Raw genomic sequence first — 15,747 nt, 5'->3', positions numbered from 1 at the left:
GGATTTTACGACAGTCAAAAGGACATTTTGAAGGTACTGCCAAGGAGACACATTGTACATATTTTGATCAACAATACCCTCCTAAATTGTCTCGTCATGTGCTTTGGTGGTACATTCTAACAAAATTATTTAAATAACTTGGTCATACTGCATGGGTGTGTGGTGTGCATACCAACAGGATGTTCTGAAACCAGGCAGACTGAGATTTAAATCTTGATTCTGCATGTACTAAGTGGAAAACTTCAGGCAATTTTTGTCTGTGTGTATTTTTTTTTTTTTTTCATTCTCTGGTCCTTCATTTTCTTATATGTAAATAGACCTAAGGAAATTTTCTGGTTCAATGCGGCAGATTTATGCCTTCTATTTTATTTTCCCTCCAAAATTATCTCTGAAATAACAAAAGAAATAAAAAGGAAAAAATAAATCTCCAGCTGAAGGAAAGGCAAAAAAGTATTATGGCAGCTGACTCAAACGATCAAGAGTTTCTGAACGACAAAACAGAGGGAACAAACCAATGGTAAAATTTCAACGAAACTAAAAAACAACAAGACAAAGAGAAGATTCTTCAAGAAGGGGAGTTTTCCCAAAAGCAGTCCAGAACAACTCCAAGCTCAGGGGTCACTGGAGCGGGTACAGGAACAGGCCATGGGCAACTGGGCCACTGAACAGATGCAGCAAGCCCCGCCCCAAATGTGGAGGACTCTGGCGTCTGCGCCTGGGATTAAAGGGGTAAGAGCATGACTTGAGGTGGGAGTTCTGCCCAGGGAATCTCCCAGAGTGGGTGCTTGGGCTGCCACGAGGATTTCCCCATCACCAAGCCCCACTCTCTCAGAACAGTAACATAGAAACAGGGCTTCTATAATCAGAACCTACATTTGCTGCCAGAGCAAAAGGGTTTCTCACTTCAGCTAAAGACACACGCTAGCTACCAATTTTGTTCATTCTAGGCCTTGGTCTGTGTATATGGACAGACAGTGCAAATGCACCAAACATGCAAGAAAGGTCAATGGCAGGAAAGAGAGAGAGCAAATTTAACAAAGAAAGTAACTTTGGAGAAAAAAAGATTCTTATAGAAAATGGACAAGGCCTAGAATAAGTATAATAATGTATCGTTACACAGATTACAAGGTTTATCATACCCACGGAAAGTAATGGACTCCTATGAGAAGAAAAATAATTTCTAGAAATTAACAACATGATAGCTGCAATTAAAAGAGCTCAATAGCAGAATGGATATGGTTGAAGATTCAGTTTTGATCTGGAAAATGCGGCCCAGTGATTCTCTCAAAATACAGTGCAAAAGGGCAAGGAAAAGAAAAGGTAAGAGAAAAGATGAGTGCTATGGCAGAAGGACCCAGAAGTTCTAACTGGTGTACCTCAGGTGGTGAAATATGATGGTGACTAAACTCTGTCCTACTCCAGGCATTTGCACTTGACACAGTTCAGCTTAAGACTGAAGACTAAAGAAAGATGTTTGATTTTCCCAAGTGGGCTCAAGGTTAGGACGTGAAATCAGCCACTCAGTGATGGACTCTGGTTCTAGTAAAAGGTAGTGGTGGTAAGTGGAGAGGCTAGAGGAGGCAGAGAATTAGAGGCTATTCTCTTCTTTACTGGATACGTTGTTGTATTTCTGTCCCCAACTTCTTTTTCCTTCTCCAATCCTTTATTCTCTTTTCCTTTATTCTGCTCAACTTGTTTCCTTAGCCTTATGCCTCCTGAAATCTTATTTTCTTTCTCGTCTATATGGAAACATCGTAGACTAGCTGTCTGCATCTATCATCCTCACCCTCCTTTACCCCAGGATCTTCCCCTTCTTTGCTTTTGGCCTTTGCCAACACTACAGCACAAGGTTTAACAGATTCTGGCCTATTTATATACTTTTATACATGGAGCTATATTCAGGGGAGGGAATCTCAAGAGAGAAGCAAGAGCTATTTGCCTCAGGACAGACTATGGAGGAAAAATACTCCATTTTCACAGGCCTGTGGAGCTAGAAAACAATTTTTTTAATTAATTTTTATCAAATACATGTAACATAATTTTAAAAGTCAAGACTAAATGGTCCATTACAAATAAAAGCAGCTTTAAGCCTTACCCCTTCTAATCCTTCAGTTACTTCCCTTTTAATGCAGGAAGCCATTCTCAACTTGTAGGAAGCCATTCCCAATCTGTTTTCTTTGGCATTATCCTATTTATTTCTAAATATATATATGCTGCTATTCCTTGATGTCTCAATTTGAGATTACTGACTTCCCATTGTGATAGATGAGGTCTTAATTCTCCCACACCTACCTCTCCTACTACCTCCTAAGTCCCCAATTTCCTAACAGAGATCACAGTTTTTTTATAAAATAAATACTTAGATTCTTATAATTATGCAAATATTACTCACTGCAAAATTACATTGTGCACTATGTTCAAACCTCTTTTCTTATACCATGCTTTCTTTTTTCCGGAGTTAACAATTGTCTTATTTTTTTCATTTGCTGCTTTTCTAGGGGAATCTTTCAGATGCTTCAACATTGTTGACATAAACCTATCAGTAATCTTTTCTATAAACTCAAAGAGACAATCTCATTTCTCCCCTAGAAGCCTCCTTTCCAGAAGATTCAGATTCCAATCTGTAGTGGGTGTTCCCTAATCTTATTGATCAGCTATCACTCCCGGACTCCTTTCAGATCCTGTTTCCCCTGGACCTTGTATCTTTCTCTTTTTTGGCCTTCTCCGTTTTGTTGAAGTACATTCGCTAAGGACCGTCACTAGAAAAGGTGACTATACCATGCAAATATTTGAGCCCTTTTATATGTGAAAATGTCTTTTTTCCATCTTCACAACTACTGGCAATTTGGATGGCTAATTATAGGTTAGAAATTACTCTAACCTCAGATATTTCTAAAGTAAATCTGATTGACGTCTAATTTATATATAATAATATGCACCCATTTTAAGTGTACAGTTTAATAAATGTTGACAAAAATATAAACCCATAACCTTCCATCTCAATAAAGAAAATAGAATATTTCTTTCATGCCTAAAAGTTCCTTCAAGCTTCTTGGCTGTCGATCTTCCCTACCTCAACCCCACACAGGCACCCTATGATCCAGATTTTTTTCACTCAGCGTGTTTCTGAGAATAATTCCTGCCATGTACCACTAGTTTCTTCCTTTTCTCTGCTCAGCACTATTTCATTTTATAAATATACCATTTCTTTGTTGATGGACATTAGACTATTTCCAGTTTGAGGGAATCATGAATAAAGCTGTAGGAACATTTGTGGTCAAGTCCTTTTGATGAGCATATGCTTTCCTTGCTCTTTGTTAAATACCTACGAGTTGGATTGCTGGGTCACATGGTAATGTATGTTTCACTTGATGAGAAACTACTGAACAATTTTACTATTTTATATATCCAACAGCAATGCCAAAGTTCAAGGTGCTCCACATCTTTGACATCATCATTTGGTACTGTCAGTTTTTAAAATCTGGGGTATTTCAATGGATGTGTAGAAGTACTGCATTATAGTTTTAATATGCATTTCCTTGATGATTAAAGATACTGACCATCTTTTCATGTGCTTATTGGCTATTTTCAATCTTCATTTATGAAGTGTCTTGAAGTCCTTTGCCTACTTTTTTAGATGGGGCTGTTTCTTATAACATTTTTAATTCATGTACTACACTTGTTAGAACTGATGAGCTAATATTGATACATTTTCATTAACTAAAATGTAGAGTTTACATTAACTAAAATGTAGAGTTTACTTTTTTAGATGGGGCTGTTTCTTATAACATTTTTAATTCATGTACTACACTTGTTAGAACTGATGAGCTAATACTGATACATTTTCATTAACTAAAATGTAGAGTTTACAGGGTTCACTCTTTGTGTTGTACATTCTACACGTTTTGACAAATGTATAACAACATGTATCCACCATTACAGTATCATACAGAACAATTTCACTGCTCTAAAAATCCCCCATGCTCCACCCATTCATCCCTCCCTCTGGCAATCACTAGCAACGAATTCCTGTCAACCACTGATCTCTTCATTGTCCCCATAGTTTTGCCTTTTCCAGAATGCTTTATAGTTGGAATCATACAGTATGTAGCCTTTTCAGATTGGCTTCTTTCACTCAGAAACATGCACTAAAGTTTCTCCATGTCTTTTCATGGCTTGATAGCTTCCAAGTTGGGGCAATTATGACTCACTGCGTGCAATTCACATCTTTTCTCTGAAAGACTGTAGAATCTTTCTCTCTGGTGTGTTCCAGAATTACCTGATGATGAGTTTTGGTACAGGTCTTTTTTGTGTGTACGTGCTGGATACTTGTTGAGCCATTGCGATCTGAAGAATTATGTTCTTTGGTTCTAGAACATTCTCGATTTTTTTTGTTTGTTTGAAAATATCTTCTCTTCCCTTTCCCCCCCTTCTCATTGTTTGATTGATTCTTATCAATCATTATTGGCCCTCATAGGTCTATCTTAACGTTTTTCTTCCAAACTTTTTTTTTTTTGGTCTTTTTGTTATTTCTGAAAGTTTTTCTCAGTTTTGTCTTCTACCATTTCTCTTGAAATTTTAAAATTGCTGGATATCTAATTTCCAAAGATATTTTCTTATTCTTTGCTTTTTTTCTTCCCATATGAATAAAATATCTTTTCAAACATTTTAGGGTTTTGTTTTTGTTTTTGTTTTTTTTAGTCCATGCACTCGTTATATAGCTCTATTGCATCCTCTTTTGTTTCTTTTACTTTCTTTCAAATTGCAGACTTCCCTCAAAGTCCTGGTGATCTCTGGCGGTGTCTGGTCAGTGTTCTAAAACACTGACTGTGAGAGCTGAGTGTGAGGCTTGTGTCTTCTGGGAGCCTTCTGTTGGATGATTAGATGGCAGGGTGACCTTTGCACTTTAGGGAGCTCCCCTTACATACTCCTATCCAGACATCTTCTTTCTGGCAACTCGGTTCTCCTGAGATAAATCCCCCAGGCTCCCATATTGGATGGGGATCCAGGATCAAACCACTCAATATTCAGGCTTCATTTTATTGCCCTTTAGCCTTGCACCTTCTTGTTTCCCCAGAATCTGGAGCCTCTCAGTTCCAATTAGAAGAGACTTTTGGAGTCATCTCATCTAATTCTCCTTTTGCAGATAAAGAGAATAAAGCTCAGGAAATTCATGTGCCCAAAGTAACACTGTTAAATGGAGAATGTGAAACTTGAACCTGGGCTCCTGCTCACACCTAGTGCCCTGGTCAGCTGAAAAACTTCTTCCAAAAATGTCAGAAATGACTCAGGACCTTTTTATCCAGCTTCCTGGAAATCCTGGCAAACTTGCAGGAATTGTGTCATGACAGCTAAAAGCTGCAGTAAGACTGAAATAAATGAGTCCCACATCTGATCCTGTCAGAAGAGGGACAAGACTTAGACTGGGAACACAGGCAAATTTTGAAAGTGAGCTGCTTAGTTTCCTTTGGTTTCAAGGTTACACAATGGAATTACCACCACTCTTATTTTCAACTTCAAAATTTGAGATGAAAAAAACTTGACAGCCCAGTCTTCATGAAGTATTATATTATCAAAGTGTCTCTTTAGACTAGAGCAGCAGTGACCCATTTCAATGCAGTTGTCTCCTAAATGGTGCTCCATGGGGTAACATGACTTGAGAAAAGGAATTCCATAATCAAGAAAGTATGATAAATGCTCAGTTACAGAAATCTAAGCTGGTATCTTTAACATAGGACTTTTTAAAACCTTTAATATGCACTGTGGAATTTTAATAGGAGAATGGTATATGTGCCATGTAGTATTTGTCCAGTGGATTTTAGCATAAAATCCCTTTTTTCCAATTCGTAGGACTAGCATTCAAGGAAGACAATTTGGGTAATATAATCTGACCAATACTATATTTTTGAAAGTCCTGCTATGGACTGTTTTGGGTAAGAACACAAAATTGCTCTCCTCAACATCAACTATTCACTTTCACATTAATTACAGAAAGACGTTATACTATAACTTAAGATACACATGATGAGTGAAGTTCATATGTATAAAAGTAACTGTACATTATTTACAGCAGCATTAATGCAAAAATAGTTCACTCTCAACAAATAAATGGTCTGTGCAGTAATGTTGAGAAAAAAAGCACTAATCCACATTATCATTAGACATTTAAAATGAGGTTTTCTCCCAACACATACTATTCAGCCTGGAAGTGGGTCTGGCAGTGGTGGACTGAAGTGAAGTTGGCAGGGTCTCTGATTTGATGGATACATTGGTGACCGCACCATCCATCCTCTCTGGTTCGCATAAGCCTGGCAACTGGGCTGCCTTCTCCAGCGTGGGTAGTAACTGATCAAACTGGTCAAGGTCAGCTGTAAACTAAGAATGGAAACCAAAGTTAGAGGAAATATATTCTATACTTTACTTGAATCAATGTAGAAAAAAAGTTGTTCCTTTATATTCTACGAGTTAAGCGTGACTATGAGAAAATGAAGAAAGAAGAAAGAATTAAAGATTGAGGCCTCACTGAAATTACGTGAGCTACTGGAAAACAGTTTGGATGCTTCTGATATTACTATACCGGAGGATATAAGATAATATACACATAATATTTGTCTACTATATTTTGGCATAAAATTTATGTGTTGGAAAAAGATTGGACTGGAAAGAAGTGTCAAGAATGCTGTGTTATGCTGATCATGGATGATTTTTTGTCAACTTTTTAAAATCTTGTGAAATAACTTACTTAATGATGGAATGAAAAATAAATTTACACTGATGTAACTTTTTAATTTAAAAAAAGTTTGGAAAACTTTTTTATAAATAGTATATCAGCTTCAAAGATCCCAGGAAGGTCATTTCTCACTTGAGGATTTAATAAAATCAGAAACCTATCTTCTAGACTAGATAGGGCATCCCTACATCTGTCTGAGGTTATGGATAGGAGAAAACTGGCCTTTATTTCACAGTATTATTCTACTATGATTACTTTGAGATAGTTCATCAACATAAAATATCTACCTGTTTGGGTTTCACTATTTAATTCAACTAAAATTTATGCTTCTAGACTGTCTAACTGGAACTATGTATGTATGTAATTTTTAAAATGTCTGGCTCCTTTCACTTAGCATTACATTTCTGAAGTTCAGAATCTTGTCACAGGTAGCAGTAGTTAATTTGTTTTCAAATAGCAACCCACTGTATGAACATACCACAATATATTTATCCATTCTACTGTGATGGATTTGGGGGTGTTTCCAGTTTGGGGCTAATACAAATAAGGCTACTATGAACATTTTTGAACACATCTTTTGTTATACGTGTGCAAAAAAGTACTAATCATAAAGGAAAAAATTGACAAATTGGACTACATTACAATTACAATGAAGAACTTCATCAAAAGTACCATTAAAAGAAAGAAAAGGCAAGGTAAAGCATAGAGAAGATGTCTGCAAATAAACAGCCAATAAAGGACTCATCCAAAATATGTAAAAAACTCTTACAAGTCAATAAGAAAAAGACAACATATTGGGAAAATGGGCAAGATACTTGAATAGGCAGTTCACAAAAGAAGATATGCAAATGATCAAAGACATTTATTAGGGAAATGCAAATTAAAACTATAAAGTATCACTACACATTCCACAGAATGGCTAAAATTAGAAGATTGACAATACCAAGTATTAGCAACAACATGGAACAACTAGAGGGAATTCTTGGTACACACTAGGAAAACTGGCGTTATCAACTAAAGATGAACATATACATATCTTATGATCCTGCAATTCCACTTGTAGGTATAAACGCAGCAGAAATGTATGTACATGTAAACCAGAACAGATGTACCAGGATTGCACACAATGGCATTATTTTATATAGCTGTGACTTTTTAAGTTAATTTTAAAGAGTGAGAGTTTTAATGTAGCTATTATTTAAAGCTGTTTTTCAGCTTAAAAACACAGTATTAGTTTACTTGTATCTCAAAGCGCACACACATATAGAAGTAACCAAAATAGTGCTATTACAAATAGTCAATAGAGACAATACAGAGCACTATGAATGCAGAGAGGAAAGAAATGTCTAACGAGGGCTAGTGGAGAAGGCTTTACAGAGATGATGTCTGAACTGGTTTGTGAAGGATGAGGAAAAGTTCGGCAGACAGAAAGGAGAGCAAGGCAGAAGATGCTTAGAAGAGACATGGCTTATCCCAGGAATGGCAAGGACTTCCATATGCCTAGAATGCAGTATGCCTGAGGGAAGAGAGAGATTTCTGTGAGACTGGGGTAGAACATAAAGCTGGCTCAAGAAATGAAGGACCTAAGCACATGAAGTGTGAATCCTGTTTCACAATGAAAAGTCTCATTGATAAGATGCTTTGTAAGTACATTTTCAGCTATTTCATACTTGTCTATATTCTTTCTAAATAACTTGCAAGCTCAGAGGGGGAGACTCTATTTTCTGTTTTTCTTAAATTCCTTCAGGGTCCACAGTAATTATCTAATAAATGAAGGTGCCTGTTAATTTCGCTCCACCCCCACCTCAGTGTAAACACAGAGGTTCCTAATCTGTAACAATTCATGCAAAGGTTTATTTATGTTTACTTCTGTTTCAGAATACTCAAAGTCCCTATTCTGATAAGGGTTAAAGGTGCTTAGAATCAGATGAGAAGAAAAACAGCCTTAGAAAACACTTCAAGGGAAACTAAATGGCAAAGAAAGCCAGACTAGGCAGTCTTGCCCACCTCCTCACACTTCTCTCCCATTTCAGTTATATCAGAGGTTCCCAAACTTAGCTACACATCAGAGTTCTCTGGGGAGCTTCTTAAAAATACAGATTTCTGGGTCCTATCTTCAGAGAGTTGGATTCAACAGGTGGGGATGGGAGGAGGGGGGCAGGAGAGGTATGTTTAAAAATCTCCAAAGCTGTGAACTGATTTTATAGAAAGAAGCAAATCTCCATTTGCTTAGAATGCCACACTGAAATTGTAGCCCTCCGAAGTTCCAAAGAGGGCATCCTGTGATTTTTCAACCATTTTCTCTGAGGGCATCCTCTGATGCTTCAGCCATTGATACTAACCTTTTAATACATGCCCAAAGGGTAGGACAAAACATAGCCTGAATCCAAATCTCGTTTATGGTTGGAGTAAAATACATGAAAAGGAAAAAGTAACTCTGAATGTTCGTTCTGTGAAGCGAGGGATCACCTACCTGGCTCTGGGACTCCAGTTTAATTTCCTCAGGAGCAGGTTTGGTCATTGGGGTGGGGTTTGTGTTACAAGGATCCATCTGTTCTTTCTTTTCCACTTTCACTTTTACATCATCCAGGCTCAGGTTTGGAGTTGATCTTAAATCTTTCTCATCTTTATCTAAAAGATACCGTAGAAGCTGATGGTCTTTTGATTCTTTTTTCTTTGAAGCATCCAGTTCTAGTTTTACACTTGAGCTCCCTTGTCCCTGTCCAGTCACGGATACAGAAGTAGATGAACTGTCCTTTTTATCAGGCTCAACAGACAAAGTGGTGATATCCGAGGGGCTACCCTCCTGTAGGAGCCGGTGCAAGATTTTGTGCCGCTCCGTCAGCGAGCTGTGAGAGGAGGGGCAAGAACCGCTTGAAGGGTTAGCAGAGGCAGAGCCGGAAGTGCCTGAGCAAGACAGTACCTCTTTGCAGCTTGTGTCTATATCAGCGTGCCGTAGCTGCTGCTCTGCAGTTGTGGTCAGAAGCTGCACTAGTTTGTGACTGGTCTGAGAGTATTTATTGTCCCCATCTGAGAGTCTGTCACTGTTATGCAGAAGCCCAGAATCCAGAGGTTTGCCGTCACCAGAGCTGTTGTCAGACTGAATCATTTCATTTAAAATGGATGCAATCTCTTTGTTATCTTTGGACTCAGCTTTTGCTGGTTGTATATTTAATCTGCTAGGTGAATTCTGTGAGCTCATCTGCCTGAGGACTGGAGAACTGGCAGAGAAGCCAACAGAGTTATTGGGTCCTTCATTCATGCTCTGTAAAGATGTTACTGGGATGTTTGAGTAAGATCGGTTATTATTATTACAGGCAGTACCTGTCATGACAACGGGGGAGCTTAATGTCGGAATATTAGGAGGGAACGAATTGTTTGGCATCCTGGGCCTTGGTGCCAATCCAGAACTAACTTGTCTCCTCGGAGACATGAACTGTGCGAGAGATATTCCTGTACCTTCCATAGGAGAATTATTGAGGTTTAAAGAGGGGTTAGTGCTCTGGGAACTGGCCTGTCCCTGGTTTAAGGCAACACTGGCTACAATCTGATTTCCAGGTGAGCATCCAAAACTCCCTTGGTTGTTGCTAGAATTACTATGACTGCTGCTATGGAGGTCTGAGCTCTGTTGGCGGTTTACTCTGGGGGATACCATGTTGTTGCTGGATGGTGGCAATGTGGATGAACGGGCCACACCATGAGCTGGCGAGATACTAGAATTGACGGAGGGGTTTACTCGGGGAATTGGCATTCCAGAATTAGTGTCATCTTGAGGAGAAAGACCACTGTGTTCCCTAGGGGGGGAAAAAGACATTATTATTCAAACATCTTCACTGGTTTCCATTAAAATGTTTTTATGATGCATATTATAAACCAAGACCATTAACCTCATTAATATTGCAAGCCATCAAGTAAAGAGCTTCTGTATGACTTTAAATTAAGGAAAAACGGTGGACTGTTAGCGCTACTGTGAAATATTAGCACCACTTAATAGGAAACAGTGCTCATGGTCTCATAAATTTGATAATGGTTTCAGTTATATGGGAAAGAAATCTTCCTTGGTCTTGGAAAAAATCCAATATATGTACTTTAAACTTTTCAAAATTTAATACAAATACTTAACATTACAATAATATTTTTGGTTGAAAGAGAAACTTCCCACACCTCTGTTTACAAAGTCTTTTATTCATGACTCCCTTGTTACAGCTTTTAAGTATTTCAACTCCAAAGAGGAAGACTGGGTAAGGAAAATACTGTGTCACTGATGTAAAAATTAAAAAGGGTGATATGCAGACATAGCAGATGTTTTGAAAGAGAAATCACAATATGAAAAAAAGAACTGTGCTAATTCCACTCACAAGCATAAATTAAACTAAAATTAGAAAAAAACAGAATACTGAATTCAGATTTTCATCGAGCTCTTTACTCAAATCCATAATTATGACAACAGATTTGTGACTGGTATTACCATGTTCCAATAAGCAAATATATCAGATGAGGAAAAGATGAAGTGAGGGGAAATGTCTTTGTTTTTGTTTAATGCTACATTTTAAATAGTTGCAAATGTAGGGTTTTGAATAATTCATAGGATAAAAGAATGGTTCCATGAATTTACCATATATACCAATGTAAAATGTATTTAGAGAGAAGAACAAATTAGAGGCAATGACATTCAAAAATCTCAAGTTGATAGTTTAATGACTTGTAGTTTGAGAAACTGTCAACTTGAACTCAGGAGCCATCGAGTTTGCCCTAATGAGAATACAGCACTTTTAAAATTAAAAACAACAATATTAACAAACTCTGAAATCTTTTATAAGACCGAAGTTCACATATGGAAAGTTGGCTATTTTTAGCCACCTTTCTGGTTTTTACCCCTGAAACACATATTTTCAGCCTAACCTTTCCTGTGTTCCTTTTTCTTTCTTTCTTTTTTAACAATAAGGCTATTGTTAGGTGAAAAAACTATAAAACCCAGTACGGATATAGTGATTATATACTCATCACACTAGCTTAATGCCTAACTTCAAATTTTTGTTTTCTAGCCATCAAGAGTATTAAAAAATTTTCTCTAAGAAGAGATATATGAACTGACTTATTTCATATGAAGCTCTCCAAATAAGTAGTACCTGTCGATGATATGAATTCCCATGATGAAAGGTTGCATGTCTGGACTTTGAGGGTAGCAAAGTTTACACTTGGTGTGGGCGCTAAGCATTGTCCCATCATTCAATATGAATCTATAGGATGGGCTGGAGGCAGTGCCACGAGTCATCACTGTTTCAAACAAAAGAAAAACCTAGTTAAAATTCTGACACTTGTACTTTGGGCAGAGGAGAGTTACCAAGCCTTATTTCTACCTTGAACCTCATTTTAAATGCCCTCCCGACAGCTGCTTGCGCAGACTCAAAATAAAGAATAGTTCAGACAAAGCAGATATCTGAGGGCGGGGGGAATGATTCTGGTTGAAATAGACCACTTGATGACAAGTTTTAATTCAGTACTACTTGAATGAGTGCCTCCTCATATAAGTCAAAATTATGAAGAAACTTCAAACCAGGAAAAAAAATCAACCTTAATATTTCCCCATAATGGGACAGTTCTTCAAATTTATTAAGTGTCCATTAAAAATACCAGGAAGTAATCTCCCTTCTCCCTTTCGGAATTATCTCTAACAAGTTTGGTTTTTTTTTTTTCCTTTTGCTGGCTGATTTTTTTAACAACAGCTTTACTGAGATATAATTCATATACCATTAAATTCACCCTCTCTGTTTTTATTAGTTTGCAGAGTCGCTTAACTGAAATTCAAATTTAATTTTTCACTCAGGAATGTGAATCACTAAGGTCCCATCTGAGGAATTAGTGTATTCACATATTATTTTTTATGTTTGAATTTAGTGTAGGAAGTAAATTAAGATAAAGCCAATCATGGCTAATATAAAAAACAAAAACTAGGTTAAGGCAGTCAAATCACTATATAAACAACATAATTTTCTTTTGTCTTAAAGGTTTATTAATAGCAGACAACATTCTAACCATATTGGCAAGTATTTATTAAATATGTAAAGGCTATACCAGACTACTAAGTAAGAAAATGCCATTGATGTTTTAGCAATATAATAAAATTCTATTTTAAGAAAGATTTAATAGGTAGATTCAGCTATACCAAGGTTAAAAATCGTATTCATGGAAACCCAAGAATTACTACCATAAATGACTATTACAATTTAGCCTGTAATGAACGCTAGTACTATTTTTCAAAGACATTTCAGAAAGCCCTTCTATTACATTTTAAAGACATGTTAAAAAGACTTAAAAGGAGCAATTAATAAATTTTTTTTTGAAACTGCATATTACTTAAATAAAGAGAAGACATACTCTCTTTTATTGCTTTGGGTATACCTTATATGCTGAAGAGGGCATAATCTGTTGCAAATCTATACCATACACAAATCAGCCTAAGTACCAAAATTATGATATAAACTTAATGGAAAGGATCAAGATTGATGCCCAACCAACCACATTCTTTACCCACCTGGCAATTTCAGCCAAATCACTGGTACATTTACCAAATATAACACATGGAGAAATTTAGTACCAAATGAAATAATAACTGATGAAAGAGAGTCTTAAATGAAATGGATAATTTTTGTATTAGGATATAAATAAATGTTTTGCTATAGCAAAACCCTAAAAAATTTTAACGATTCCAAACTGTTAAATCTTTTTAACAGTATATTTTGGAAGATACATCTACAACAAAAAAGTAGCATTTCAAGATAAATTATTAATCTGGGATAATGATAAAGCTACATTATACAAAGGGCCGGGCAAGATACAATATATTTCATGTTATTTTGCTTATGTCATTTTGTCTCTTCATCATTGTTTATTGCTCTTTAGGGTCTCTCCATTCTGCTGCAAAACCCTGGCTCTTCACTATTGAGCTGCACTGTCACCAGCCACATGTGGCTATTTAAATTTAAAATTAAATAAAATTTTAAATTCAGTTCCTCAGCCACACCACATTTCAACTACTCAATAGCAACATGTGGCTAGCGTCTCCCATCCTGGACAGTACAGTATACATATATACAATCTGACTTCAACTTATATTTCCAATCTTGTTTTTCATTGCTTCCTAAACATTTCTTCTGTGTCACTTTAAATAAAGGTAGATAACTTTACACACTTATTTTTCTTCATCAGCTAAAATAAACATAAGGGCTAGTACTGTGTCCCATTCTTGTTTTCCACTCTCCTTGAATCTTGCATGAAGCTTTGCATATAAAATCACCCAGTAAGTACTTGCTAATTGACCCTCAACTTGAATCTCATGTAAACAGATTAATATTGACTTGTGATCAACTACCATAACATTTCTTTAAAGGACAGATTTTAGATCTTAGCTGTGTTCTCAAATGCTTATATCTCAATTTATGTTCTTGCTCTCATAGGAATCTGGACTTAACTTTTGTAATGAAAATTAATGGAAAAGAAATGTCTTGATTTGTTGATAAGCCCTATAAAGTGAGAAAGAACTAGAAACTCAGACTAGCATGGAAACATTAAGATACTTAATGTGGATTACAGAGAAACATCACTGGCCCGCCCTTTGGTAACTATGCTGTCTTAACTTGGGATTCTGTCTATCTAAACTAAAAAAAATTCCAAAATTGAGAACCCCTATTAACTTTATATAAGGAATTTACTGCACTTTAAGTTTTGAAGTTAGATTATTTATTTTGGATGATAATGTGTGGAAAAAAGACTTAGCACACATTATGATTCACACATTCTTTGAAAAGGAAAAAAGGTAATATAAACTATAGTAAAACTTTAATTATTAGAACTTAAGACTATCCAGTTAACTAGGGGCACCGGGGTGGCTCAGTCATTTAAGCATCTGCCTTTGGCTCACGTCATGATCCCAGGATCCTGGGATGGAGACCCACGTGGGACTCCCTGCTCAGCTGGGAGCCTGCTTCTTCCTCTCCCTCTGCCCCTTCCCCCCCTGAGCACGCGCACTTGTGTGCCCTCGCTCTCTTTCTAATAAATAAATAAAATCTTAAAAAAAAAAAAAAAAAGACTATCTCGTTAACTAAAATTCTTCTGGTGCTCAATTTTTCAGACGGAAAGATAAACAGGAAGGTAGCGTGGATCAATGAAAAGAACAAGAGCCTAGAAGTCAGATTTAGGCTTGAACTCTGCCTTTGTCATTTACAACTTTAGGACTTCATAATGCAAATTAACCTTTGCCCATCATCACTAAAACTGAGCTAGTAATGTTGTGAGATAATATCTAGTATTGGAGCCTAGTACGTAGCAGGTACTGAATGAATATTTCCTGAAAAACACCAAAGAAAACACAAAGTACCTATGTCCTGAGTCATATACACATTCAACCAATCCCTAGATACTATTCACACCAATAGCTTCAATCTTATAAAACAATCATTAATATTTTGAATTAAGACATGAGTAAGGGAGCCACAGTTCTTTACAGAGCTGGCTAGATAAACATTTGCTCCGCACACCAAATTTTCCCTATAAATGGGTTTCAAGGTTTACGACTGGATAAAACTATTTGGAATGTCATTGATCACAGGTCCTGGTCTTGTTTTCCAATCTCGTTTCGCCAGGTATATAGCTCGCTAGTATTGTGATCCCTGCCTCCTGTATCCATTTCTAAAATTTTTAGAACACTTGGTGGGGAGGGATAGTATTGATGTGGTATTACTGACACCCCAGAAACTCTTCTAGGAACCTTTTAAAATAACAACTGTTTTGTTTTGTTTTCCCCTCTAGAATAGGCCTCAACAGAGCTATGAAGCAAAGAAAAACATTTTCTCAGATCATAGCAGCTCTAAGAGTAGAACTATATGGGTTTTTGACTCCAACCAATTTGGTGCCAAGATAACCTCAACAAGCATGCTTTACTGATGTTAACTAAATGAGCAGGTATAAGATGTGTGGTAGGGTACTACCAGTCAATGCTGGTAGAGATTTCTTTTACC

General features: G+C 36.7%; 1 protein-coding gene and 1 long non-coding RNA gene across 7 annotated transcripts in view; one reads left to right on the top strand and one right to left on the bottom strand.

Annotated features, from left to right (window-relative positions):
* NCOA1 (nuclear receptor coactivator 1) overlaps positions 1–15,747 on the bottom strand; it is a 179,979-nt gene that overhangs the window by 37,783 nt on the left and 126,449 nt on the right. For all 6 annotated transcript variants that reach the window (XM_035000690.1, XM_035000691.1, XM_035000686.1 and 3 more), the window contains 3 exons: positions 11,860–12,007; positions 9,204–10,524; positions 6,195–6,375 (listed from right to left, as the gene is read on the bottom strand). In XM_035000690.1, coding sequence (XP_034856581.1) covers positions 6,195–6,375; positions 9,204–10,524; positions 11,860–12,007 — 1,650 coding nt within the window. The remainder of the gene's footprint in view (positions 1–6,194; positions 6,376–9,203; positions 10,525–11,859; positions 12,008–15,747) is intronic.
* The window catches only part of LOC118007651, a 59,358-nt gene that overhangs the window by 19,944 nt on the left and 23,667 nt on the right, over positions 1–15,747 (top strand). The gene's annotated exons all lie outside the window — the stretch shown is intronic.

Source organism: Mirounga leonina, unplaced genomic scaffold, assembly GCF_011800145.1.
Source record: "Mirounga leonina isolate KUSES-001 unplaced genomic scaffold, KU_Mleo_1.0 Mir_125, whole genome shotgun sequence".
Classification (NCBI taxonomy): Eukaryota; Metazoa; Chordata; class Mammalia; order Carnivora; family Phocidae; genus Mirounga; species Mirounga leonina.
Note: the sequence above shows the minus strand (reverse complement) of the source record. Positions and strands in the feature narration are given on the sequence as shown.